Genomic DNA, 26,562 nt, shown 5'->3' on the forward strand with positions numbered 1-26,562 from the left:
GTGTACCCGTGTTATAAGTCTAAAATCTAGCTTATTCTGAGCTGTGATCAAAATACATACATTTAAAGTTTAAGATACGATGTTTTATCAGTCCACCAGTTTTTAATGCGTGTTATTAGTTTGTTGTACGATGATAATAACCTTTTAACAAGTATAGGCCCTACTCAGAGGCGGATTCAGGATATTCCTTCAGGGGGGATTTACATCACGACAAATATGACAAACAAGCAAGCAAACAAACAAGGTCTTCACTGTGCCACGTACATGCACGACATTTTCCAATAAAATTGTTTTGGTGGCTGTGATAGGGGGGGGGGGGCACCGGAACCGCCACTGAGTACACCCTAAAATGAGTTTGTACAACATGTCCAATTACGTATTGGACAACTGAATGTGACGAATTCTTTACTATGGTGTGAAACGGCTGTTTTCTCGTCAAATATTTATTTGGAATGGATTTCAGTAAAAAAACAGATCCTTCAGTTAGAAAATGGAAAATCCATTAGTCGAATGTGATAGACTAGCTCTTTTGAAACCCTTGGTCATATTGACCCCCCAGTGAGTTAGTTTGGGCCACACTCCGTTTCGGATGAAAATTGACCCGGAATATGAGAGATCAGAGAAAGGGTCAAACCTGACCCAGATCTGCTCAAACTGGATCATATTAATCGATACATTAAGCTACTTTTTTGGCAGGATTCACAAAGTAGTGTTACAACCGCATCAATCGCAGCAAATCCGAGTAAACCGATCTGTCTTTCGAGAGAACTCACCAGTAGTATCACTGAAAGCGGGGTGGGGGGGGGGCAAAATAAAAAAAAGTCCTTTTCGTCACCCCCCAAAAAACAAGGGGGTGATGAAGATAAACATAATTTACATTACTGCATTTTTCATCCATTACTTATTCATGATTTTAATGATTTATATATTCTATATGAAAGTGGGTGAAATGTCAATCGGAAGAAAATAAATGTTTAATTGAATTGAAGATACGGTAAAGGTTATAAGCTTTGTGAATATTATAAAACGGTCAACTGGAATGAAGGTGCTATTCTACAACCACGGTGTTTTGTCTTTGAGCGTATTGGAAATATATTTTCTTTTTTTTTCTTAAATCTTGGATATTAAGAATCTTTGTATATATTAAAAAAACTTGAAGAAAAATATTTTTGTATCATTCTGAATTGAATTCATTGATTGTTCCCAGAATCAAACTGAAGTAAGTCCGTTGTCTATGGAAGATAATAAAAGCCCAGAATACATTGGTAAATAAAGCTAAGAGCACTGAGATGAGACTAAGAATGCAGCCTGTTCACCATCTGCCTCTATGCCGTCACGATTGGACCCAGATCCACTGCACAACAAGTATCTAAAATAAACAAAAAGTGAAGCAAAGAATGTATTACAAAAGAGTTAGTTTTATATTTTTTAAATAATTCATTCAATTTTCAGGAAAACAATATAGTACTGACCAATGCCTTTAATGATATAACTGATTGATTCATAATTTAACAAAGCTATAATTTTTCAAATATACTATTTTCACCATATGTTTTGATGGAGCAAAATGCGTTTGGTCAACCTGTGACCAATATTTTCACGAGATTTAGTTACCATGGATACGTGGAATATGATTATAACAATAATAATATTTACATTTACATAGCGCTTCATACTTTGGCTTCTAAGCGCTTTATATTGTAATTATTATTACCCCGGTCATAGGATCCATCACTGTTTTACACATAAAGTGCACCATCTCCACTCCCTGGGGAGTATCCTGGCCAGGCAACCGATTATCGGTGCACACATGGAAATCTAATCACATTGCCTTTCACATCCTACCGGGTTCCCATTTAACACCTGGGTGGAGAGTGACAAACGTGGATAAGTGGCTTGCCAAAGGGCATTAGCGCCGGGTGGGATTCGAACCCTCGACCCTTGGTTTAAGAGTCAAGCAACTGAACCACTACACCACGACACCTCCACATATCATGATATAATATAAATAATAATAATAGCTGGATTTATAAAGCGCTTTCTGCCTGAGGATACAAAGCGCTGCTATTATTACCCCGGCTTTAGCTCGAGCTACCATCACCGGCGCTCAGTGCATTCAAGGAAATAATCCTGCCGGGTACCCATTCACCTCACCTAGCTGGGTCGAGTTGCAGCACAGTGTACCTTTCTTGCTGAAGGAAAACACGCCATGGCTAGGATTCGAACCCACGACCCTCTGTTTGAAAGGCGAGAGTCAGAACCACTAGACCTAGACACGCCCACATTACTCACCTGAAATCATCCTCGGCATATTCGACCTCAATGTAGTCGATGTAGATCTGTGGTTTGATGAAGAAATCCCATTCCCATGGCCTGTACCAGTCGCGGTCGTATTCCCACTCGAAGTACAGACCAGTCAGGTCTCCGATGTCGTCTTCGGCCAGGAAGGCAAACTTGTAGTTCTTGTCATGTTGGAAAATGATCGATTCCCTGTAATTTGACGTATCACATTTAGAAAGATCATCATTGCCTGGAGTGATAGACGGTGTTTAAACTCACATATCTATCATTTTAAATCGTAAAAGTTGTAAATATTGATGAAATACATCGATGTGCTGAGCTATTATACACATGAAAAATAATAACGGTATATGCAATATAAACATAACAGTTATTATTTTCGAATTTTCGCACAAACCATTAAATTTGAGGGATAAAATAGAGTATAGGGTGGGATAAAAGGCTAATATCCAATTCGTCTACTGACAACTGACCACATGGTCTACTTTCATTTAATCTAATGCCATTCTGTCCATCAATTACATTCCGTCTAACAACAATATTTGGTCCAATCATCACTTCTTCGTCTAATCACCATTCCGTCTATGACCATTTCGTTTCATAACCAGTTGTTCTAATATTCATTTCATTTTCATTAATTTTGCACAATAAACACTTAGTCCAATTAGACCGAATGGTATATGGACTAAATGGCTATTGGACCAACTGGTTATTAAACGAAATGGTGAGTGGACGAATTGTCAATTAAACCATGTGGATAGTGGACGACGAATTGGCATTAGACGAATTAGAAATAAACCGGATAAAATGGGAAAGAGGGAGGTGGAAGAAAAAAAGAGAGAGAGGAGGGGGTGGGAGAGAGAGAGGACCAGAAGAGCGATTATGTAATATCGCGTTTAAGGCATAATACAGCTTTCCTTTTTTCCCCCCAAAAGATGGACAATGATGGAAGGAGTCTGTGTCATTCGTTTTACTCATGTGCATGAATTAAACAAGAATGAAAACATTTGAAGAAAAAAATTCTATTTTACAAATTTTATTGTAATCCAGCGGCTCTCTCGTGTCAACATTTTGCCCCCGATTTTACCTCTTGATGAATTGAATCACGAGTAAAATCACCTTCTGCATATACTTACAGATTGAGTGGAAGTTGGGTTGTTTGGCCGAGTGTTCCAAATAAGGTAACAAAGAGCTGTCCTTTCACATCGTCATGGATAAATTTGTTTACCAGGTAGAGTTTCAACCAGTATGACTCTCCTGTGGACGATGAAAGATCATGTAGATATTAATTAAGTCATGCATTTTGTTCGAACGACTATAATTATGAAATGACAAGACGTCGGAGGCGGCATGGCCATAGGCATTTCCCGATTTTAAAACTCAAAATGACTTTATATAATGAAATTGTGAAAACTTTCAAACACTGACCCATAGCATTGATAATACTTATTTACAATAGAAACCTTAATCTAAATATACGGAACCTGACGACGCAGTCGTTCATAAAGTCATTTGTGACTTTACGACCAACTTTGTGAACACGACCCAAGGCACAAAAACTATGCGTTAAAGCAGTCGTACCTGAAAATATCTACAAACTAATGTTTGCCCCAAAAGTTGCGTTTTTAACAACGTGCTTCGTTTACCGTTGGTGAATTTTCAACCCCAACAAAAAGTTGATTTGGATAAAAAGAGGAAAATCCAACAAGCATAACACTAAAAATTTCGGATGTAAAATAAGAAAGTTATGACATTTTAAAGTTTTGCTTAATTTCATAAAACATTTATATGCACATCCTGGTCAGTATGCAAATGAGGAGACTGATGATGTCATCCACTCACTATATTTATTATATGAAATATGGAATATTCTATTTTTCTCCTCATTGTCAATTGAAAAAACGATTAATTACTCCCTGAACATGTGGAATGAGCTTTGTTTAATATCTTATGATTCAGTCAAGTTGGTCCTTATTGTCAAATCTATAAAAAATGAAATATTGTATAATTCAAACAATAAAAACAAAAGAAATAGTGAGTGATGGACATCATCGACTGACTCACCTAGTTGTGCATATCACTGTTTTGTGAAAAATAAGCAAAACTTTAAAATGTCATAACTTTCTTATTTTACATCTGATTTTGATGAAATTTTCAGCGTTTTGCTAATTTGATTTTTCTCTATTTATTCAAATCAACATTTTTCTAGGGTTGACTTGACCTTTAAATAATACCTATACAGCCATGAAAGTTAAGGGACTAATTCCCCAGGTTGGGGGGCTTGGTAACATGGTAATGCCTATTCATATAATTTCTTTTTTAAATATAAATCTAAATTTTCTGTGCGCCTACCGCAAAAAGGTGTCTCATCTGTCGTCCGCATATAGAATATGGCGTTCTCCTCTGCGCTGGAGATGGCGTTTCTGTCGGCATGGTAACCCAAAGCTATGGTCTGTGATTGGTCGAAGCATTTACCAGCTAGGTACTCTTCGTACGTGTAACCGTCGCATCTCATTGCTGTGAACGGGCACTGAGTGTTGATGGATTCCGTAAAAAGTTCGTAACTGCGAAGATGATTGCACGCAACGAATGAGACCCCACCTACGAATAATATGAGAAAAGAAGTAAAAAGTCAGTAAGTTTACATTTGCTACGATCACTAGCGTACCTACGGGGGGGGGGGGGGGGCAGGGGGGGCAGACTGTCCCCCCTGACGAGTCACAACCAATGCAAAAAACGTATACATGCCCCTCCTGACGAGCTAAAAAAACCTTTTTTGCCCCCCCTGACGAGGTTGAAGAACTGTTTTGCCTCCCCTGACGAACTTGAAGACCTTTTTTTTTTTTTTTTTTTTTTTTTTTTGCTTGTCAAATCTTTTGGCGGACGGTTTGCCCCCCCCCTGTGGAAAATCCTAGGTACGCCACTGGCTACGATCATTGTACGTTGGATGAGTTTATGATTTTTTTTTAATGGTATCGTAGGGGCTACGATTTTGGAGTTAACATTATTTATAGCCATCGGACGATTTTATGTGCTGGACATCGTAGATGGCCAAAGCGAAAAGCCATACAAACGCCGAAATAAAATCGTAAAGATATCTTACGATGCCCAGCGTTTGATCGTACGACGTATGTTATGACCTTGCGCTGGTCGTATGATGACCAATCACTGATCACCCGACGCCCCTACGATCCTAACATTTCTTGTATAACTCGGCGCAAACTTGTAGACCCCATCATCCCCATGGTCTGATGGTGATCGTGAATCCGTATACGAAAACCGAACGAAATCAATTCAATAATACGGTTCCTCCGTCGGACCCACTTTCACACATCAACATCAACAATCATTTCTATCTCATTCCTCGAGGACACTGCATCTACATGTTTATTACAACTAGAAAGGAGTGATCCATTAAAGATTAATGCTATACAGTTACACCAACAAAACCGATTCCAGTCCGATCAAAGGTATTACGCTATTTCCAATGGTATATCATCGGTCGGTTTGGAGTCGGTTTCGGTTACAGTCACACCAACGAAACCGACTCCAGAACGAATAAAGCTATTATGCTATTTCCAATCGTCGGTCGGTTCCGTTTTGTGTGACTGACCCATACAATTAAGAAGGAAGGCCTCTAAAGAAGATATGGGAACTAAGTAAACAGAGAGAGAGAGAGAAGGGGGAGCGTTAATTGGAATGCATTCGTCAGTGGTTTGTTGACATTAACAGGGTTCTTTGACTATAATCTAAGGTAGATGTTAAGTAATTTACAACTGGGGTCAGTCTTACCTTACAAAGAGTTACGATTGATCCGATCAACCACAGTTATGGAAAGCCATCAAGGTCAACATCTTAAATGCAGGTTTGTTCGAAATATTTTCTAGATATGATTTGTAATCATGCATTCACTGTTTTCTTGAGAAAACTTCGGTGTGCTTCTCTTTTTTTTTTACAAAGGACATCGTGCTAATTTCCTGGAGGTACAAATCATGACATTGTTGAATTTCCATAGAGTTAAGGTTGATCGGATCAATCGTAACCCTTTAGAAGACGGGGCCCTGTTAATTCCATAGTACTTAGACGTATACGCATGCAAACGTCGGAGGGTGGGGATAAAGAGTGGCACAGGGACGCCCCCCCCCCATCGCGTGCTTTCAATTTTCTATTAAAAAATAATACTCTCTTTTGAGGTAATTACTCTTTTTTGTTCTTCTTGTTTTCATTTCATTTATTTTCATTTCCAACATTACATTTTTCTTCGTAAAATAGTATATAAGCAATGAAACATTGCATTTTCTACGTACAAAAATTATAGTAATGATTATCAATTAGCAGATTGAAAATGGAGGAGGCTGCTAAAAAGCGGAGCTTGTAGGGTGCAGACTCCTAATAAAAAATATTCTTGTAAATAGTATAAACCAAAAATAAAACACACAAAATTACAACTTGAGCATAAAACCAGTAAAAATAGAAAAATCAATGTAAACAAGATTGAAATATCTTTGCTTGTCAGACAACTCTGGAGATATCGACCAGATGCTTTGGGTTGACATATTGTTTTAAATGCCTAATACTTAATGAAATTCGTGATCTATAACCTCCAAGAACCCCAAAAGGTCATCTTTAGAGCATCGTTTATTCTTTCGCTTACCAATAACGAGACTGCCTTCGGTAATGATGTGCTCCACGATCCCCTGGTCGCATCCGGGTTGTTCCTGGCCGCCATTTGCGTAGATGTCCACGTGACCACACGGCACATAAATTCCCATGCCTTCAAACAAATACAGATTTATATTTGAAACATCTATTCATTAACTTCAATGTGGGCATATTCAAATGATCGTAATTATCAGCCATTAAGTTGAGACATTTACAAAATTAAAATATATTACTGGGTTATATTTACCGATTTATAGACGTTTAATTAATGGCACTTCTAGAAAGGGAATGAATCAGAGTGTTAAATAAAAACAGTTCTTAGAGATTATTCAGAAAACTATCCGATTTCCACTCAATTATATTCTTTGTTCAAAAACATATATAAACATGTCATGTCGAAGACAAAAAAAAATGAATGTGTACTTGATGATGATGGTGACGCTATAGGGAGTAATGTAATATAATGCGAGCGAACAACAACAACAACAACATATAAAAAAAACTTACCAAGGTTGTATATGGGGCTGGTATCAGTATGGATCACATCTACAAACAGAGCATCAGTGGGATCTAATCGAACAATGGTATCCGTTTCCTCATAGTACGGTCCAGCCGGATCCATTCCTAACCGGGGAAAATTGATCATACTATAAATGATAATAATAATAATAATTATGATAATGATAATATGATGCAACATTAATATGGCGTTTTTTAAGACTTGAAAATGATTACCAAGGCTTTACATAATAGCCCGATCGGGCGATCAAGGATTCAATAAATCCCATTATTTTACTAAAACCTGGTGAAGAGTGGCTAGATAAACGCCTTATGGACGCAAGCGCTATGTTGTAATTTGAACCCTGGACCTTGTGTTGCAAAGACTGAAGACTTATCCCTGAATCACGACACCTCTAAACTGACGATATGAGAAGTAACGAAAAAAGCAACAATAATGTCAGTGATGAACATGATGTTGATGATGGTGTTATATGTTGATAAATTGATTTATTAAAGAGTTTCGTCAAAGGGAAATATACAACAGTCAAACGTCTGGCAACAAAATTATAATATCGATTTCATTTTATGGTCAATGGCTTCAGTGATTTTATTTCATAGTCAACGGTTAAACTGGTTTATTCTGTTTGTTTTCTTCTCCGTCACAAGTTTCTTGTATATGTAGTGCCTTGATCAGGGTGTTGAGTAAAACCTTGTTATCATCTGAAGAGAAAGTATTGGCATATAATGATGAAAATAATAATAATGATAATAATAATGATGATGATGATGAAGATGATGATGATGATAATAATAATAATAATATTAATAATAATAATAATGATAATAATAATATGGACCATTTATATAGCGCAGCTACTATAAAAATATACTCTACTGCGAATATAACGATTGTATATAACACAAATGAAGCATTTTCTTTTCAAAATTGATGACAATGTTTTACAATAATCAGTAAGTGTAATCTTTAACATATTTAAAAACAATCAAAATTAAAAACAAAACGATGGAGTAACTTCAGAGGAAGGAATGTCATACGTGTCTTGTTTGAAAGAATGATAGACCACTGGTGAGTGTTTCATCAAGCTGTTCGTAAGTAAAGAGCGACTTTAAGAACGACTGGTGAGCCTTTCTCACGCGCTAAATAATCACCAAAGAACATTTAATGGTGAATATCATTTACCACAAGAAAGGATCACCAGTCGTTCTTAAAGTCGCTCTAAACTTACTAGAGGCTGTTCTCCCTACGTTCCTAAAACTAGTTTAGTGGAAACTAGTTTAACGCGTAGTGAGAACGGTCGAAGCGGTCTTGGAAGCGATCTTCCAAACCAGTTTGGAAAACCACCTCGCGATGTAGTTTTCAAGATCGCTTTGCCTCGTTAAACTGGTTTTAGCGTGAGGACACAACCGTTCTTCGGGAAGCGATCTTCGCACATTTTGAGCGCGCTACTCCACACAACCACGACAGGTGTAGAATGCCTATGCTGCGGTTTCGAATTTCGCGCGAAACGTGTCATCACACTGAGAGCGTTTCCACAGCAACAAGAGCGCTTTACGTGAAGTGATTTTGAAAACCACAGCCATGGCGTAATTTCCTTCAGCAAGAAATTCATCCACATTGTGCTGCACTCGACCCAGGTGAGGTAAATGGGTACCTGGCAGGAATTTATTCCTTGAAATGCCATCGCGCTGTAAAAGGCTGCGAGGCTAAAGCCAGGGTAATAATATCCAATTAAGCGCATAGGGACGCATTTGGCAGTGATATGCGCTATATAAGCATGTTGGTATTATTATTATTATTATTTCGTGTGATCAAGTGGGAACGCTAGCAAAGCGATCTTCCAAAGTGGTTTCCTGAATCGGTTTCTAGTAAACTAGTTTTAGAAAGCGTAATGAGAACGGCCTCTCTCAGCTCTATGAAACGGCCTCAGACATCAAATATCGATCTTTTGCACAATATAAAAAATTATTTACGCGATGTAAACTTCTGACCCGCCCGGATAATAAAATTAAGTCTTGGCAGGCAACCCTTTAAAGGAACGTAACAATATTACACCCCCCTCTCTTTCTATCCGTTGTAAATCGTGAAGCTGGCTAATTCGATTACCTTAGCCATGTTAGCATGCTTTAGTTCATCCATTCCGTTCGTACATCGATCCAGACAGGAATAGTTTCTGAATATTTCAATTTTTTGCGTCCAGACAGGAATGATTGTTGAATATTTCCAATTTTCTGCGTCCAGACAGGAATGATTGTTAAATATTTTCAACGTCCAGACAAAAATAATATAGCTGAACATTTTCAAGTTCTAGGCACACTACAAGAAAACCATAAATTCTACCATTTGAATTAGCACAGCAGGCTTAAAGGGCTTGCCAATATCGGGGGGGGGGGGGGAGGGCTTATCGGGGCTACCGGGAAGGCCTGTTTTACAGAAACAGCAGAAGAGGCAGAATATGGAGCAGAAATTATCATTTCATAAAATGAAAATGAGGACAATATACTGCTATCTGTATTCTTGGTCATATTGGTTTGAACAAAATGCACAAAAACGAACATTGATGATGTAAATGGCAGTTTTATTTCTCAGGGGCAGCTAAAACTAATGAGACTTGTCCTTCCCATAGCTGTCCCTATCCAGAATAATTTTGTAATGTGTTATATATAGTGCAATGTATTATGGTATTTACTTAATGCATATTGCTATGCTATTTTCTGCATGTTTTTTCATCGTGAATGAAATAAATAATAAATTGAATTGATGATAACGATGGCGAATAGTGATCACAGCTTTTAATACTAATATAACTACTTCTACTACCACACCATCACCACTACTATTACTTTGCTATTCAATATTCTGTATGTGTCTATTTTGGTATTATGGATGCCTTCTTTGAACATCGTAATGGATGTTTTGGTGCGATTCCTGAAATGTAATACAAATATTACTATATCTATGCAGTGACAAGCTATGATAGTGCTTTTAATTGTCAGAGGTTTCATTTTTTTAACTTCCCTTCGCCTCCAATCTTCTTTGTAAATTGTAGGCCTACATATCTTTTATTCCTTCTCCTTCATGATAAGTCTGGACCCCGTCTTACAAACAGTTACGATTAATCCAATCATCCACAACTATGGAAAGCCAGCATCAACGTTAAAGTGATTGGTTAACATTGGTTTGACTTTTAAAAATCTGAGCTAGAAGGTCACACTTGTCACCTGTGTCTGTGATATGTTACAAAAATGAAGCCCAGAAAAAATTGCGTTCGAAAATAATTATTTAGTGCTTCAAAAATTGAAATATAAAGTGACCGAAAACACCATCTTAATTTCATCCCATACACTTATGTGTACTATTTAGGCGTCTATAAGACGCCTATTTACAAAATCGGGGTTTGCCTTGTAGTTTTAGCTTTTCATTCTCAATAATGGTTGTTTTCAGGGTTTATTAGTTCTAATACATGCACTTGTACACATGTTTCATCTTGGTTTGAGAATTTTTTTTAAATCGGCTGCTCACAAAGTTAAACAATACCTTTAACATCTATTATGCACGTTACTTTGTTCAAAATGTTTTCTAGTTATGATGTATTTCATACATTCATTGTTTTCTTGACAATTCAGTTTGCTTCATGCTTTGTTCACAAAGCATATTGTGCAAATTTCATGTAGAAAATTACGACACTGATGGATTTCCATAGAGTTACGATTGATTGGATCAGTCGTAACTCTTTGTAAAGGGGCTTTCACAATTGCTCGTGCGACCATTTGCGATCACTTGGTCACAATATATGTTGCACACGATCGCAACGGTTGTAAGCAGTCGCACCACCAATTGTGAAAGGGGCTTTAGACGGGGCCCTATTCTACGTAAACACATCTAAATGGTCAGCACATATCCTTGATATTTCCTGTTAATCTTGGTTATATTGCTTACGAAAGAGAGACAGATGCCGAGTTTACTTTATTTATAAGTGCATTAAAAGCGAGCATGTTTATATTGGGTTTTTAATTTTCAAAATAAAGGTCACTGCAGGCCATTGTCCTCGTCTTTTTGACAAGGGAATGCATGAAAAGGATCAAAAGAAAAAAGAATATAGGCCTACAGCTTCCTTCATCAAGACGGTAGAAAAAATTATTAAATGGTACAACCTTTGATACAAAAAGTGAGTAGGCCCAGGGGCGGATCCAGCCTTTGCCAATGGGGGGGGGCGGAATTTTTTCAGCCATATTTTCCCCGATCGGCCGCTTGAAGATGATTTTTGGTTTCTTTAAAGACTAAATAAGTACTACGAACGCGAAGCGCGAGCAGAAATGAACTGATGGAAAAGGTACCTGTTAAACTATAAGACTGCTTGCAGTAAGCCATGAAGACATATTTTTAAAATCAAATAATGCGAGCTCGAAGCGCGAGCTGAATGTTTTTGACATTTTTACCTAAAGAATGGAAATTCTAAGCACTTTTGTAACTTAAACAGAATTAACTTAACAATTGATGCGAGCGGAGAATTTCGAGATTATACCCACTTAAAGAGACACTATTCATTTTTTGTAAATCATGAAAAGAATGAGTAATTGGGGATCTTCCTTACATTAATAATGCGAGCGCAAACCGCGAGCAGAATTTTTTTATATACGTTTTGAACTGATCGAAAAAGTACCCATTCAGGAATGCTTGCACTTTAATAGCCATGAAGACGTTACATATTTCAACAATCAAATAATGCGAGCGCGAGCTGAAACATTTTGACATTTCGGTGCCAGGTAAAAATGGCAGAGGTAAAAATGGCAGAGGTAATAATGGCAGAGGTAGTAATGGCAGAGGTAAAAATGGCAGGGGAAAAAATGGCAGAGGTAAAAATGGCAGAGGTAATAATGGCAGAAGTAAAATTGGCAGAGGTAAAAATGTCACAGGTAATAATGGCACAGGTAAAAATGGCAGAGGTAATAATTGGCAGAGGTGAAAAAGGCAGAGGTAAAAATGGCAGCTAGAAAAATGGCAGAGGTAATGACAGAGGCAAAAATAATAGAGGTAAGAATGGCAAAGGTAATCTCGTGTGGACGGCCAGTCATGCGTGAACAAAAAAAAAAAACGCGTGTTAAGGGGTGTGTGTGTGTGTTTTTTTTCAGTTTCAGACGCAGGTCGCGCGAGCTCTCGGTATCGAAAAACATCGATTTTAAACAAAAAAGGTGGTTTTGAAAGACTGGTCAATCACGGGGTCATATGTATTTAAGGTATTTTTCCAAAGCTTTTCTTAAAGGAGAATGAAACTCTTGGAGCAAGTTAGCTTTTGTGAAAGCAGAAAAATCAAAGAATAAGATCAACAAAAGTTTGAGTAAAATAGGACTAGCAATAGAAGAGTTATGAGCATTTGAATGTCGAGATCACTAATACTATGGAGATCCTCCCATTGGCAACGCAACCAAGATCTATGATATCACAGATGAACAACTCTCCCCTTTTGGACACTGAAAATATACCCCAAAACATCTCTTTTTGCTCTTTCTAATCATATGACAAACGATTCATCAATGATATAATGTTGTGAAACCTCTGTACTTGTCCTCTCATAAAGAGAACACCTCACCTTGTGATAGATTCTATAAAAGTGAGAATATAAGTGAAATAAGTACTAAAGCAATGAGGGAGTTGTACGTGTGTGACATCACAGATCTTGGTCGCATTGCCAACGGGAGGATCTACATGGCATTAGTGATCTCAATATTCAAATGCTCATAACTTTCTTATTATTCATTCAATCTTCCTCAAACTTTCAACAATATGTTTCTTTGATTTTTCTCTTTGATATGGATTCAGCTGGTTTCAAGGGTTTCATTCTCCTGACCAAATGTGTTTAGGGCATGCCTTTTTTCCCCAAGCTTTTTCCTCCTCGTTTCTGAAAAGTGTTCGGGTTCTTCCCGATTGTAAGCAACGGGCCTGAGAAACGGGAAAACGGATCGTGAAACTTTTGTAGGGGTCATATTAATTATGGCGACAATTTGTAAATGAAGCCCGCAAAAACTTGTTTAGGGGGTTATCTTGCACACAGATAAAAACTCGTGTAGGGGGTGTCTGGAAATGGTCACGCATGTGTACAGCAATAAATATGACTGCCCCCTCCGGGAAGGTAATAATGGTAGAGGTAAAAATGACGGAGTTAAAACTGGCAGATCGAGGTTTAGGTGGCAGAGGCAAAAATGACAGAGGTAAAGATCATGACATGCTTAACAATCTTTCAGGGGCGGATGTGAAATGATTTGTATGTTGATATACTTAAGGTACAATAAAAGCTATTTTCATTTTTCTTTAAGAAAATGACATTTCATTGATATTTTTATTGCACCATATATGGGAAAAACTGCTCGCAAATGACGTCACCATTAAAATATAAAATTATAATAGCTTTTAAAATCTTTGATGGATTCCCTAAAGCCCTCACCAATATAATTTCAATTATTTTCTAATACAATGTCAGGGTGAATTTCCCCTTTAATTAAATAAGTACAATACTTGGGATTCAAAGTGTGCTTCAAATTTGAATATAAGAAGAGCGATTTGACATGAGAAGGCCGTGCATGTAAGTCCAGGAAAAAATAAGAAATACCAACTCAAGTTATTTGGTGCAGAAGATCGAAAGTATGATTTAAAAATGTTACCCTTTCCATTAGTCCAACTTTGTAATTCTTATTTTCTTCTCAGAACCTTTCTTATTCAATCTACTGTACATGGAGGGGCTTTTGGACTTTTTGGCATGGGAGTTTAAGACTGGCCATTTATACCTCTGTCATTTTTACCTCTGCCATTATTAACTTTGCCATTTTTACCGCTGCCATTTATACCTCTGCCATTTTTACCTCTGCCATTTTTACCTCTGCCATGTTTACCTTTACCATTTTCATCTCTGCCATTTTTACCTCTGCCATTTTTACCTTTGCCATTTTTACCTCTGCCATTTTTACCTCTGCCATTTTTACACTGAGCCGACATTTTTACATATAGAATGGAAAATTTTAATCAATTTTTGTAATCGTGAACAGGATAGCTATATAACTAAACAATTCATGCGAGCGCGAAGCGCGAGCGGAAAAAATCGAGATTTAGACCTAAAACGGGACACTCTATTCATGTTTTTTAAATCATGAAAATAATGAGCAATAAGGGATCTTGCTGCTTTAATAATGCGAGCACAAAGCGCGAGCAGAAAATTTAGATATTGTGATTTGAAACTGGATAATGATTTAAATAGAGAACAAGTTGAGTATCTGACTAAAAATGCGCGCGCGTGTTTCATTATTTAGACCTAGAATCTAGGCATTCTAAGTACATCTTTTATCATGAAAAACAAAGCGAGCGCGAACTGTTTGATATTTCGATCTGAAAAAAGGTCAATTTCTGCTCTATATTTCAAGCACTTTGTAGGAAAATTGTGAGGTGAATATGGATCGCACTTAATAAAGAGCTGATATTTTTCCTTATTATTACTTTGAGTTTTGACATAGGACCGGGACATGCATCCTTAGGACATGTCATCATATGAAAATTATGACTTTCTTCCTATTCCTCTTGCTAAGCCCGAGATGAAACAAAAGGGACAATTTAATTTTTAAATTAATATCTCATTCATTAATGCCTAATAAGGGCGCGAAATCTGATGACATTATGGCCTGAAAACCGGACATTTCAAAGATAGCTATACATGTATAACTAAACAATTCATGCGAGCGCGAAGAGCGAGCAGAAAAAGAAATCGATATTTAGACCTAAAAGCCGATCAAAATGCAAGCGTGAAGCGCTAGCTGATACGTTTTGACAATCAGACCTGACGCGCAGCGCGGGCAGAAAATGTTAATATTCAGACCATAAATCTGACATTTTGACAGAACACTTTTAAAAAATCAATTTGTAAATCACACAAAATAATAAAAGTTCGATTTCCGAGGTGAATATTTTTTGTAAATTGACTTCCAAACTTGATATTTAAGCTCCATATTGAACAAGATAAGGAGACCACCTAAACAGGCAATGCGAGCGCGTAGCGCGAGCAAAATTTTATATAGTGACATGACAGATTGCCACCATAAAAGAGGATGCTTTCTGACAGATTTAATATAAAATCAATAGTTTGACTGGAATGAAAGAAGTCCATCTTTACGTTTATATACATGTGTATATATATATATCCTAATATTCTTTTCCAAGATTAAAATGGTTTATTAATTTTAATAGTAGGAATATTGAGCGACATCAGTGATTTGTGAGCATCAAAATTGGTTAGTGATAACAATAAAAAAAATCATATCTATTTGCCTGTCTGTTGGTGAAAATGTATCCGACCCAAAATAATGTTAAGAGTCGACCAACATATTGGTTGACTTTAACCAATTATTTAGTTACTTTGGGGATCAGACGATAAAATTACTAACTCTTGGTTAAGTAATCATCAGTGTTTGTATTTACCTGTTATTCGACCTAAATCGGCCTGTCTCTCCCCTGCGTATCCGGCCACGTGACCTCCTAAGCTGTGGCCAATGATGTGAAAGGATTGGGATGACGTCATTCCAAATACTTCCTTGTAGTGAAAAACAAACAATATGATTAGAAATAAACAACAAACAGTTTGATAAGAGAATTCATGTAAGGGGCTTTAACGATATGTATGGGTAAAGCATAATTGCAAACAAAGAACAGCTGCCAAGCCGATGCCATTTTTTTTATTATGTAAATATAGCGAGGTCACGAATTCAAAGACTAAATTAAAGGTCAGTTTGGGTCGTATTCCTCATGACTCAAACTCTAATACCTCGGTCACATTTGCTCTACGGCGACCGTACGGCGAGTCGAAAACAGCCGTTTTAACATTTTTTGTACCAGCTAAATATAGGTGGTTTGAATAAAAATGCATAAAACGGCCGTTTTCGACTCGTCGTACGACCACCGTAGGGCAAATGTGACCGAGGTATTAAGCTAAAAAATACTATCGAAAACCCCTGAAAATTAATGTGATTCAATCGCACATATACATGGAGGCGTGTGATGTGACTAAATTTTGGTGATCATATCATTATTGGTTAGTAAGTAATACTTTTGCGTGCTTTTTATTATTAAAAAGAATATCATTTTATTTATTATCATTTTTATTGCAACGTTTATTTCATTATATTTATTTATTTATCATTCATTATTATTTATTCGGCACTTCAAACATATTCAAGATTACAAAAGCAATATCAATCATTACACTATCTTACGCAGTCTCATATCATGCTACTTTCTATTCATAAAAATAATAATAATGATCATTGTTATACTTGTAATTATTATTATAATTATTATTAATTAATTAATTAATTAATTGATATATATTTATTCATTTGACTTTTTCTGGGGGATGATAATGTTAATACTGCAACATAATCTCTTATACCTTGATCCTGTCAATAATAAGTGAGATCTCTGCCCCGACGATTCGGGTGTTGGCGACCGCCTTGCCGTAGAGATCGACGGCCCCCTGCCGCCAGTCTACTCGTATAACGTTAAACTCTCCGTAGTTGAGGAACGCTTCTTGCATGTCGTACATCCACTGCACGTCCGCATTTTGGGTAAATCCGTGCACGATAATTTTAGTGGCAAGCGATGGGTTGAAGAAGGAATTTCTGTGCCCACAGAAACCCAAACAGGACGAGATCGTTACAATAGAGTGAAACATAAGAGATGAAACAAAATAATCGAATGTGAATCACTGAAATAAGATAACATCCACATTATCCCTCTACCATCCCTCTTATTAGAAATTTACACATAAAGTTCTGTAGAAGCAAACTAAGACAGTGTCAGGGTAAAATACATTGGTGATGCCGAAAAAATGTCTCTGCCGGGAATCGAACCCGGACAGAGACATTTTTTCGGCATCACCAAAATTTCCAAAGGGCAGATAGCTCTGAGGAATTTCTTGATTTAAGCTACGCCTACCATTGTTCTCTTCATTCATTTCTTTAACAAAATATTTATATACATGAGTTGCCAAAGCTGTTGTACATGTACAATTTCTCACATATATACAGTATATATATATATTTATATATATATATAAATGTGTGAAGTTATACATGTACAACAGGGTAGATAGCTCTGGGGAACCTTGATTTAAGCTACGCCTACCATTGTTCTCTTCATTCATTTCTTTACAATATATATAGAGGGAGAGAGAGAGAGAGCAGGATGTATCTCCAATCGTGCCAATCATTTGTGAAAGTGAGCCTGATTTTACATGACGTTTTAACGTGGTTTAGAAAAGATGCCTTATAAAATATCGGAATTAATTCGTTGTTTCTTAATACACGTAATTTTGAATTTTGCTAAAATTGTTACATGATAACGACACCATACAGCTACGTTGCTTCGAACAGTTATACTTTTTTTTTTACAATGTTTTATATGTTAAGTAAAATATCAATCTAAATCATTTAAATGCAGCTTTAACAGTAAACATATAACTAATGCATACCTAATTGTTGAAGTATCACTGGTTATAAGTTCTGTAGGTGATTGTGGGTTCTGTCTCGTATTGAGATAGAAGTGAGTCCCGACTTCGGCTCTACTCTCGGGTAACCAGCTAACCGGTCGATAAGGCGGATCGTAAAACGGATAGGTGGATGAGAAACACCCGATCTCCTCGTAGCAAACTGTCAGAGGGCTGTCATCGTAATAATAATCGTTCAGAATATCTGCCAATTATATAAAAATGAGACAATTTGTTCATGATAATTTAAAAAGCATTAGTGTTTCCATGGGCATGATGTGAGAGTAGGCGCGAGTTTCACTTTTGGTGTGAGAGGGGAGGGCGCCCCCAACAAAAAGTGGCATCAAATCTTAAAATTATTATATAATGTCATAACATATATTCGTGGACTTTGTGAGAAATGATAGCTTTAAAATACTCACGGAATAGCTCAATTAAAGCATTAAAACTCAGTTTATCAATGAAAACATTAAAAAATAATAGAAATATAACGATGATAATTATATATCAACAATTGCAATATTAATTCTTTTATTTTACCGATGCCACATGTCCTAGGCGTAGTTCAAATGCATTTCACTGGTGCCTTTTCTCCTGATATGCATATACATCATTCACATATTAAGTTTACTCTAGGCTAAAATCAAATCATTTATATATAAGCACATTGCCCCTTTATCCCATAAGGTAGAGAAGTCATGATCTATACACATAACTTCATACGAAGTTCTGTGCATTAAAAATCTTTTAAAATGGTTTTGTATGTACATATTTTGAAATTTACATCTTAGGCCTATTTTATTCGAACATTATTATATACACGTCGTTGACTTTATTTTTTCAACATTTGTTTTATTAATTCCATGATGGAATTACCAATGGTTAGTCATAAGAAAAATAAGTTAGGACCGACGTTCTCCCTTTTAAACTTACCGATCGGATTCGGGTCGACGAATTTTCCCAGGATGCAATGCGCTAATCCAATAGCGATGAATAGGCAATAACACCTCTTCATGATGTTCTCTCAACCAACCCACAGATTCGATACACGAATGTGCTGCTCACTGAAAAAAACCCGGTATGATACCCTTTTCGGAGGACCACATGAATATCAATAAAGCCATATAGATATCAACGTTTCATCCGGTGACGCAAGCATGAGATGGTGGCCAGAGACCTAATCGAACAGCGGGGCTCAAAATAGTGGAACTTATCATCTTAGCAGCGGATTATCAAATTTATCATTAATCTGTATTGTTTGTATTCCTATTTTTTAACCAGAAGATACCTTAATATCAATCAGATAAGACTTGTCATCAAAGAAGTCAGAACTTAATTTTTCCATGCTTTAAGAGCTGGCAAAATACACTAAAGTTAAAGGAAACATTATCTGTGTAACAGTTTAATTTTCTCAACAAAGAAAGTATACAAAGTACTTAAGTACTTTGTACCACATAAAAAGTACCTAAGCACATTATCGAATTTATATAGAGGTTAGAAAGTTACAATAATTTGATTTTACATGTCTTAGCTCTATATTTCAAACGAACCGGGACCTAGAAATATATACTGTCTTCACATGTTCTTGGGAAGTGGAGTAGAGGTGCTTCCAAGATTTACATAAGGGTGCTGTGTGTGTTATTCCCCATAGGCAGCACCCCCTGGAAATCTGGCAGAAATGTAACCAAAATGACCTATATATTTTTCAGTGAATTTTTGTTGTTGCCACTGTTGGCTATCCATAATTAAACCACAACCTTAATACAGATTTTAAATTAAACGCGGCTTCAGAATACGGGCCAATGTTTTACACTAAGCCATCTTCTCCTACAAGTTCCTGGTTTCATTGCCCCTTGATTGAGAGGGTATCATGACATGTACAGAAGGGCCTCATTTTTTGTAGGTTTGTGCCGCTGCATAACAAAAAAAATTGTTTTTGAGATATAACCCTGAATAACTTTAATCTTACCGATATTATTGTGTTGTTTGCAAAATATTTCATTTATTCATGTAAATACAGGAATTTCAAACCCACTTTTGCTCATTTTATGCTTGGTTTAGAAAAAATCGAAACAACCGAGATAATTGTTGCTTTCAATCGTAATTTGATGAACGTGCATCGAAAAATTGAATATTTTGTATACAAAATGAACCATTTATTTGAATTTGTTTGAAATGTATGCTATTTTTTAAAATTACAATGTATCTTTGCGTGTGATACTTATATATGTATGGAATGAAAAAGAAAAACAATGTGCCGCTGCAGTCTAAGTTAGTTTGTGGTTATTGTAAAGACTGTGCTTATACCATCACTGTCTTACTGCCATACCCATAACCTCTTTCTGAATCGGCTGATTGGATAGGGGGAGGATGATAAGCCTTTTATCACATTGAACATCCTGCATGATCCTCGCAGAATGCTTTCTGATACTGAAATCTGGGGTGCTTGTACCAATTTAAAATGGGCACTAATGAAGAATCGGATAATATTCTCTTTTCACCAATTACGGATTACATGAATGAAGTTGAAATTTTCATGATCCTTTGGTGGAGTGGTAATCTCGTTGTCAATAGATGCCCAAGAAACTCCAGTTTATATGGGTTCAACCATGGGTGGAAGTCCCAGGGGGGACACAATATCAAATGTCCCCCTACTATTTTTGGTCTTTTATGATGGTAAGAAATACATCATTCAAAATCGAAATAAAACATGTATTTTAGGACGAGTTGACCTTAATTTTGGGTGATAACCTTTTTATTTTTTGCTTGTCAAATTTTCCAGCCCCTTGTCCCCCCTACCTTTTGGGAGAGATTTCCGCCCCTGGGTTCAACGAGGACTAGCTCCTAAAAAATAACAAAATTCCACCAGCACATCCATTTAATTCACAAATTTAAACACTGTCACGTCCAGACGCAGATGCCGACAATACACCCATACCCTTAAATTACGATAAACTCCAACTCATCCGTCCTTACCACCACATACACACTCTTGCACGCACATATACACACACCCTCTCACACACACACACGGAACAAAATTCCACCAGCACATCCATTTCATTCACAAATATACACACTGTCACGACCAGACACAGAGGCCGACAATACATACCCATAAATTACGACACACTCCAACTCATCCGTTCTCACCACCACAAACACCCACTCGCACACCCCTCAGACACACCCACACATACCCCTCACACACACCCTCACGCACACCCACACACACGACGGAAATCATTTTCAAAAATCATGGCATGGTTGTTTAAGACTATAAACACTTGTTTTAACTGCTTAAACAGCTACTGAGCGATTCACATAGCAATCAGTGTTGTTTAAATTATTTTAAACAGTATTTGGATCTGATTCTGCCTTTTTTTTTGTTTTGGGGGGGGGGGGGGTCCTTAATGGCAATGACTGAATGAAACTGAACAGGTATGCATCAGGGCCAACTTCCTTTCAAAAGTAAATAGTCTTCTATTGTCTCTGTCATGTCTGTAGGCCTACGGTTAAAGTCCACAGGATTGCAGATTGTATTGACTAAATTGGTTTGTGCGTGTGTCATTCGAGTAAAGTGCACCATTTTTCCCCATTTCAAGCTCTATTTCCAGTTCATCGATCATTACTGATTTACATGATAATGGATTTTCTAGACAAGATACGCAACCTCTAGTTCTGATTGTCAGACAGGGGACTCATATCGTTCCTGTTCGGCCGGGAGAAACAGAAGGGGAATTTCCTGCGTAAGGACAGATTTTACAGGTGAGAATTCATTGGGACTGTAATAGTATAGAAAATATACCTAGATAGATAGATAGTTAGATAAACAGATATAATGTTTTTGTCACCTTGAGAAGTTTGAGTCACCCGGCCAATTTCCAGCACTTTATACTACCTCCTGTATACATGTAGTTGAGCACTTTCAGTAACTACAGTTTTATAGTCATAATATATGTATATATATAGCATCGTTTGTTAATTTCATGTGATATATGAGCCTGGATGGACTACAGATTCGGGATAGGTCAGCGAGACAGCCGACACTCTTCTCTCACTCAAATGAAACGACTCTCACACATTATTATCCTTCTACGCAGTGGCGTACAGATTGGAGGGGGGGGGGTTTGGTGGTGGTGGTGGTGATTTTTTTACCTGATTGCTAAGAAAGCATGAATGCTTGTAAGCAAGCAACCAGAGGACCGACGGCTTAAGGTCCCCTCCGAAGGACCTGGTACTGAGGATTAATGCCTTACCAAAGGGCACTAGCGCACCAAGTGGGAATCGAACCCGGGTCACCGGAATACGAGTCCCCCGCTCTACCGACTGAGCTATCGCGCCCTCCTGAAAAAATTAGGTCAAAGAGAAAAAAAAAGAGAAAAGGAAAGAGAGGGGATGAAATACGATTTTATATTTTGCTGACTCGCTTTGCTCGCTAGAAACTTTTCATAAATTTTACGCAATACGCCATATTTAGCCCCCTCAAAAAATTTGACTAATAACGACACTGCTCGTACGTGCGCACCCTCCCTCACATACATACACACACACACACACCCAAGCACCCACAAGAAACACAATTACACTCTGCGCGCTGACGTCACAATGGATGAACAGGTATTAATTAGCTGCGGGTATGAGCTGATTTTTCTCATCTTCTGCACTTTAACTGCAGATCCGATGCGTTATTTCATGAAGCTAAAAAATTGAATTATTCCATGAACCATTCAAAAAAATATTCTCTACAATTTCAAAATACTTTACTCTGCAGTGCTGCCAAGAATCACGAATATTAGCCCGAGTTTGAATAAATGGTAGAGTGGTTTTGATTTTTTCTTCACATTGATACTAAGCATTCGGCCCATTTTTGGTGTTTTAAAAGGCACATTTGCTCTAATAAAAATGCTGATAGTTTAAAAACAAGCACATAAACCCCTATTTTTTAATGTTTGTACCTCTTAGGTATACCTTCCTCTACAACTCTGCAAATTTTTGTGAAAATGACATGGATTTTGAATAAAGTGCAGCATTTATTGTACGTTTGTAGTTTGTTACTGAAATTTTACATTTTTCAGATTGGGATTTTGTTATCTTTTACGCCATTTTTAAGAACTGACAGTGCTGTTAAACTTAAAATTGCAAACAAATAGCACTATTAATAGATTCTCCATTCTAATGATACAATTATTAACTCTCTTGCGAAATTGGATGACTTTTTCATGTATTTTGAATGAGTAATGGAGGTTTAAACTCATTGTAGTAATCTTGGGCGGTCTAAAAATGCCAAATTCTTTTGAATGCGCAATTTTTAAGAACATCAATTTGGGTGAACTTTGAAGCTCTATAGCAAAAAATCAAGCACATGGACCTATGTTAATTTTTGCATATTTCGAATATTAAGGTTCTAAATTATCTATGTGCAAAGTTTGGTGAAAATGACATGGATTTCACTTTAACTGTGGAACGTCCTTAAGTACATTTTAAAGGTTAAAACATTGACATCCTCCATTATCCCGGTCACAGGAAATTCCAAGAAAGTAATGTCGTCTTCCGAGATGGCGGACGTCCCGACTCAAATTATGGACCAAGCAGTTCGGTCCTTCAATGCTCAAGGAGAGAAAGCAGAGTTTCCAAGGATACTAGGTTCGCCCGAAGAAGCAGTCAAGGCTGTCAAGGAGTTCCGTCGATTGAATTCGCTCGAGGAGACTCAAAAGAAGTTCGATGACCTTGACTTTACAAGTCCGGACGTCCTGTTGGATATAAAGGTTTCAGATATTTCTGTCTATTGTCTAATTTTTTTACGTTAGGAAAAAACTAAATATTCATGATTATCTACTTAGTGACAAATGGGAAAGGTTCTCGTGCTATACCTGTAGCAATCTACTCATCGAATCGCAATTTTGAATAACACACAATATCGGTAATGTTCACAAATTTCGTATTCCTTCTCGAGAGTTCTTTCAAATTTTCACCATTCGTTTTTCTCGTATTGTTCTTTATACCTCTTTCCCTCTAGAAAATCGACCTTGACCTGAGCATTACCGCCCTTGAGAATGTTGGCCTGCATCACGTGACACCGATGTTTGGACTCGATAAAATTCCAAACCTTATGATGGCCGTCGGTTCTGCGTATAGTGGCTGCCCCGAGGTTAGCTTCATCTAGTCTAGGAGATAGGGGGCTTTATTCAGAATTTTTGGTGGGGAAGGTTTGACAAGCTTATCCGGGGTAAAATTGTGCGCTGATTCCAAAAATGTCACTCTTATTGACCGTACTCACGCCATTTTGGTCATTTTGGCCAAATTTTGACAAAAAATGACAATTTTGACCACTTTTTGGAAAATGGTCCCTTAACAGACTGCTTTTGTAGCCACATGCAATTAAAAGGGTCTTAAGTAGAAATGCACACAGATTCCAGATAAAGTGCTTTCATTTGCCAACTCACAATAGCAGTGGTCATTTTGGCCATAATTTGGCCAAAAATCACAATTTTCATGATTTTTTGGCCGAAATGTGTTACAAATAATTATGACCAGAGCTACGACTGGATGTTTTTTTAGAAATCAACATTTATTTTCAAAATATGCGCTGGATCATAACCATCAACCTCATGTAATTTATTCCGTCAGTTTTGACCTATGAGGGTCATTTTGGGTACTTTAGACATAACTGACCATTCGCGCAGTTTTGCATTATTAACTGTTCAAATAGGCAGGAAATTGAGGTCTTCAGCACGTTTTTTCTTCTTCCCTTATAACATGAGAATGCATTTAAATGTCCTTCTTGTGTAGAATTTTATGCTGATTCCAAATATATAAGTCTTAATGACCCTATTTAACAGCTTAAGGTCATTTTGGCCACTTATGGCCCTTAAAATGACCAATGACATCGGTTCAATTTATCCAAAAATACTTTAAATGTTACCAGAATCGTTACAAGGGCATACTGTGACACCTAACATTGGTGTATTAATCCTTGAAATTGAACATCTCAAAAGTATTTGACCTCATGCAATTTATTCCATCAGTTTTGACCTATGAGGGTCATTGGGCGTACTTTAGACACAACTGACCATTCACGCAGTTTTGCATATAATAAACTGCATATAGACAGGAATTTGAGGTCTTCAGCGTTTTTTATCTTCTTCCCATATAAAATGGAAATGCATTCAAATGTTCATCTTATGTAAAATGTGATGCTGATTCCAAATATATCAGTCTTAATGACCCTATTTAACAGCTTTAGGTTATTTGGCCACTTATGGCCCTTAAAATGACCAATGGCATCAGTTCAATTTATCAAAAAAAACTTTAAATGTTACAAGAATCGTTACAAGGGCATACTGTGACACCTAACATTGGTGTATTAATCCTTGAAATTGAACATCTCAAACGTATTTTGACCTCATGCAATTTATTCCATCAGTTTTGACCTATGAGGGTCATTTGGCGTACTTTAGACATAACTGACCATTCACGCAGTTTTGCATAATAAACTGCACATAGGCAGGAATTTGAGGTCTTCAGCACGTTTTATCTTCTTCCATATAAAATTGAAATGCATTCAAAAGTCCATCTTGTATAAATTTGATGCTGATTTCAAATATATCAGTCCTAATGACCCTATTCAACAGCTTGAGGTCATTTTGGCCACTTATGGCCCTTAAAATGGCCAATAACATCAGTTCAATTTATCCAGAAATACTTCGAATGTTACCAGAATCTTAACAAGGGTGTGCTGTAATACCCAACACTGGTGAATGAATCCTTAAAATTGAGCATCCCCAAAGTTGACTACCTTGGTCATTTTGGCCACCTTGACCCCCGGCCAGCACTGCTCATTTTGTATGTTAATTCAGGTTATATCGAACATGCATGGTGAGGAGAAATTTTGGATTGCGTTAATATTAGCATCAATTATTGTTAAATGGGGAAGTTTGAAAGCTTCTTGGTGGAAATCAATGAAATTATTTCACACAGACCAGTGTTATTGGCATAACTATTGGACCCTGTGGTCATTTTGACCACGTTTCCCTCAATATTGACCAGTGTCCATGGACCCTAGGAATCTCCAATTAGTGGAGGGATCAGCTAAGAGAGAGACCACACATGCTTTAATGAGTCAAAAAGGGCTCAAAAGCTGGTATCATTATCAGCATGAGCTACCAATAATCGGTGAAGAGTGTTGATAATTGAGATAAAATCCTTTACATCGAGCATACATAAGGTTGTTTGACCATGCACTGTGGTCATTTACATGATTTTAGCCACCTTGACCACACAGTAAATGTTTATGGAAACCTCACATATATGGGGCAGCAAATTCAGGAATGAGACATTTTAGCATCATTTACATGTTATGTTAAGACACTTTTCTAGATTAATGTAGATTAATGATTCCAAATATATTATTCTTAATGACCATTTATGAGCTAGTGGTCATTTTGGTCGCTTTTGGTCCCGACAATGACCAATCACATTTGCATGTATCAAAGAGGATTCAAATGTTGTTGTCGCTCCGTATTGTTAATAAGATGTATTATATCAATTATTGATA

The 26,562-nt window shown here is 37.0% G+C and overlaps 2 protein-coding genes across 4 annotated transcripts in view; one reads left to right on the forward strand and one right to left on the reverse strand.

The window, feature by feature from the left end:
• Positions 1-20,964, reverse strand: LOC129271428 (pancreatic triacylglycerol lipase-like). Of its 2 annotated transcripts, XM_064106522.1 has the most exons (11): positions 20,805-20,964; positions 18,939-19,069; positions 17,991-18,210; positions 16,911-17,139; positions 15,944-16,055; positions 7,471-7,587; positions 6,956-7,075; positions 4,654-4,902; positions 3,438-3,558; positions 2,293-2,490; positions 413-1,369 (listed from the first exon to the last, which is right to left on the reverse strand). In XM_064106522.1, the coding sequence occupies exons 2-11, from the start codon at positions 19,018-19,020 to the stop codon at positions 1,276-1,278; spliced, it is 1,542 nt and encodes a 513-aa protein (XP_063962592.1). In that variant the 5' UTR covers positions 19,021-19,069; positions 20,805-20,964; the 3' UTR covers positions 413-1,275. The 2 variants fall into 2 exon arrangements, with proteins under 2 accessions (XP_054764763.2, XP_063962592.1); XM_054908788.2 differs by lacking the exon at positions 20,805-20,964 and having other exon boundaries at positions 1-1,369; positions 18,939-19,104.
• Positions 16,493-26,562, forward strand: part of LOC129271429 (uncharacterized) — a 17,658-nt gene continuing 7,588 nt past the window's right edge. Inside the window, exons 1-4 of one of the 2 annotated variants that reach the window (XM_064106524.1) lie at positions 16,493-16,557; positions 21,611-21,773; positions 23,532-23,773; positions 24,025-24,156. In XM_064106524.1, coding sequence (XP_063962594.1) covers positions 23,549-23,773; positions 24,025-24,156 — 357 coding nt within the window. In that variant the 5' untranslated portion in view covers positions 16,493-16,557; positions 21,611-21,773; positions 23,532-23,548. The remainder of the gene's footprint in view (positions 16,558-21,610; positions 21,774-23,531; positions 23,774-24,024; positions 24,157-26,562) is intronic. The other variant, XM_064106523.1, reaches the window with a different exon arrangement.

This window comes from Lytechinus pictus, chromosome 11 (assembly GCF_037042905.1).
Source record: "Lytechinus pictus isolate F3 Inbred chromosome 11, Lp3.0, whole genome shotgun sequence".
Lineage (NCBI taxonomy): Eukaryota > Metazoa > Echinodermata > Echinoidea > Temnopleuroida > Toxopneustidae > Lytechinus > Lytechinus pictus.

Bases quoted from the DNA above. Each gene is read 5' to 3' on its own strand.
- LOC129271428 (XM_054908788.2), bottom strand. From the start codon at position 19,020: ATGAAGAGGTGTTATTGCCTATTCATCGCTATTGGATTAGCGCATTGC. The intron at 7,076-7,470 runs GTAAGTTTTTTT...ATTTGTTTGAAG, and splicing joins CAGCCCCATATACAACCTTG to GCATGGGAATTTATGTGCCG. The intron at 2,491-3,437 runs GTAAGTATATGC...GTCAAATTACAG, and splicing joins ACCCAACTTCCACTCAATCT to GGAATCGATCATTTTCCAAC.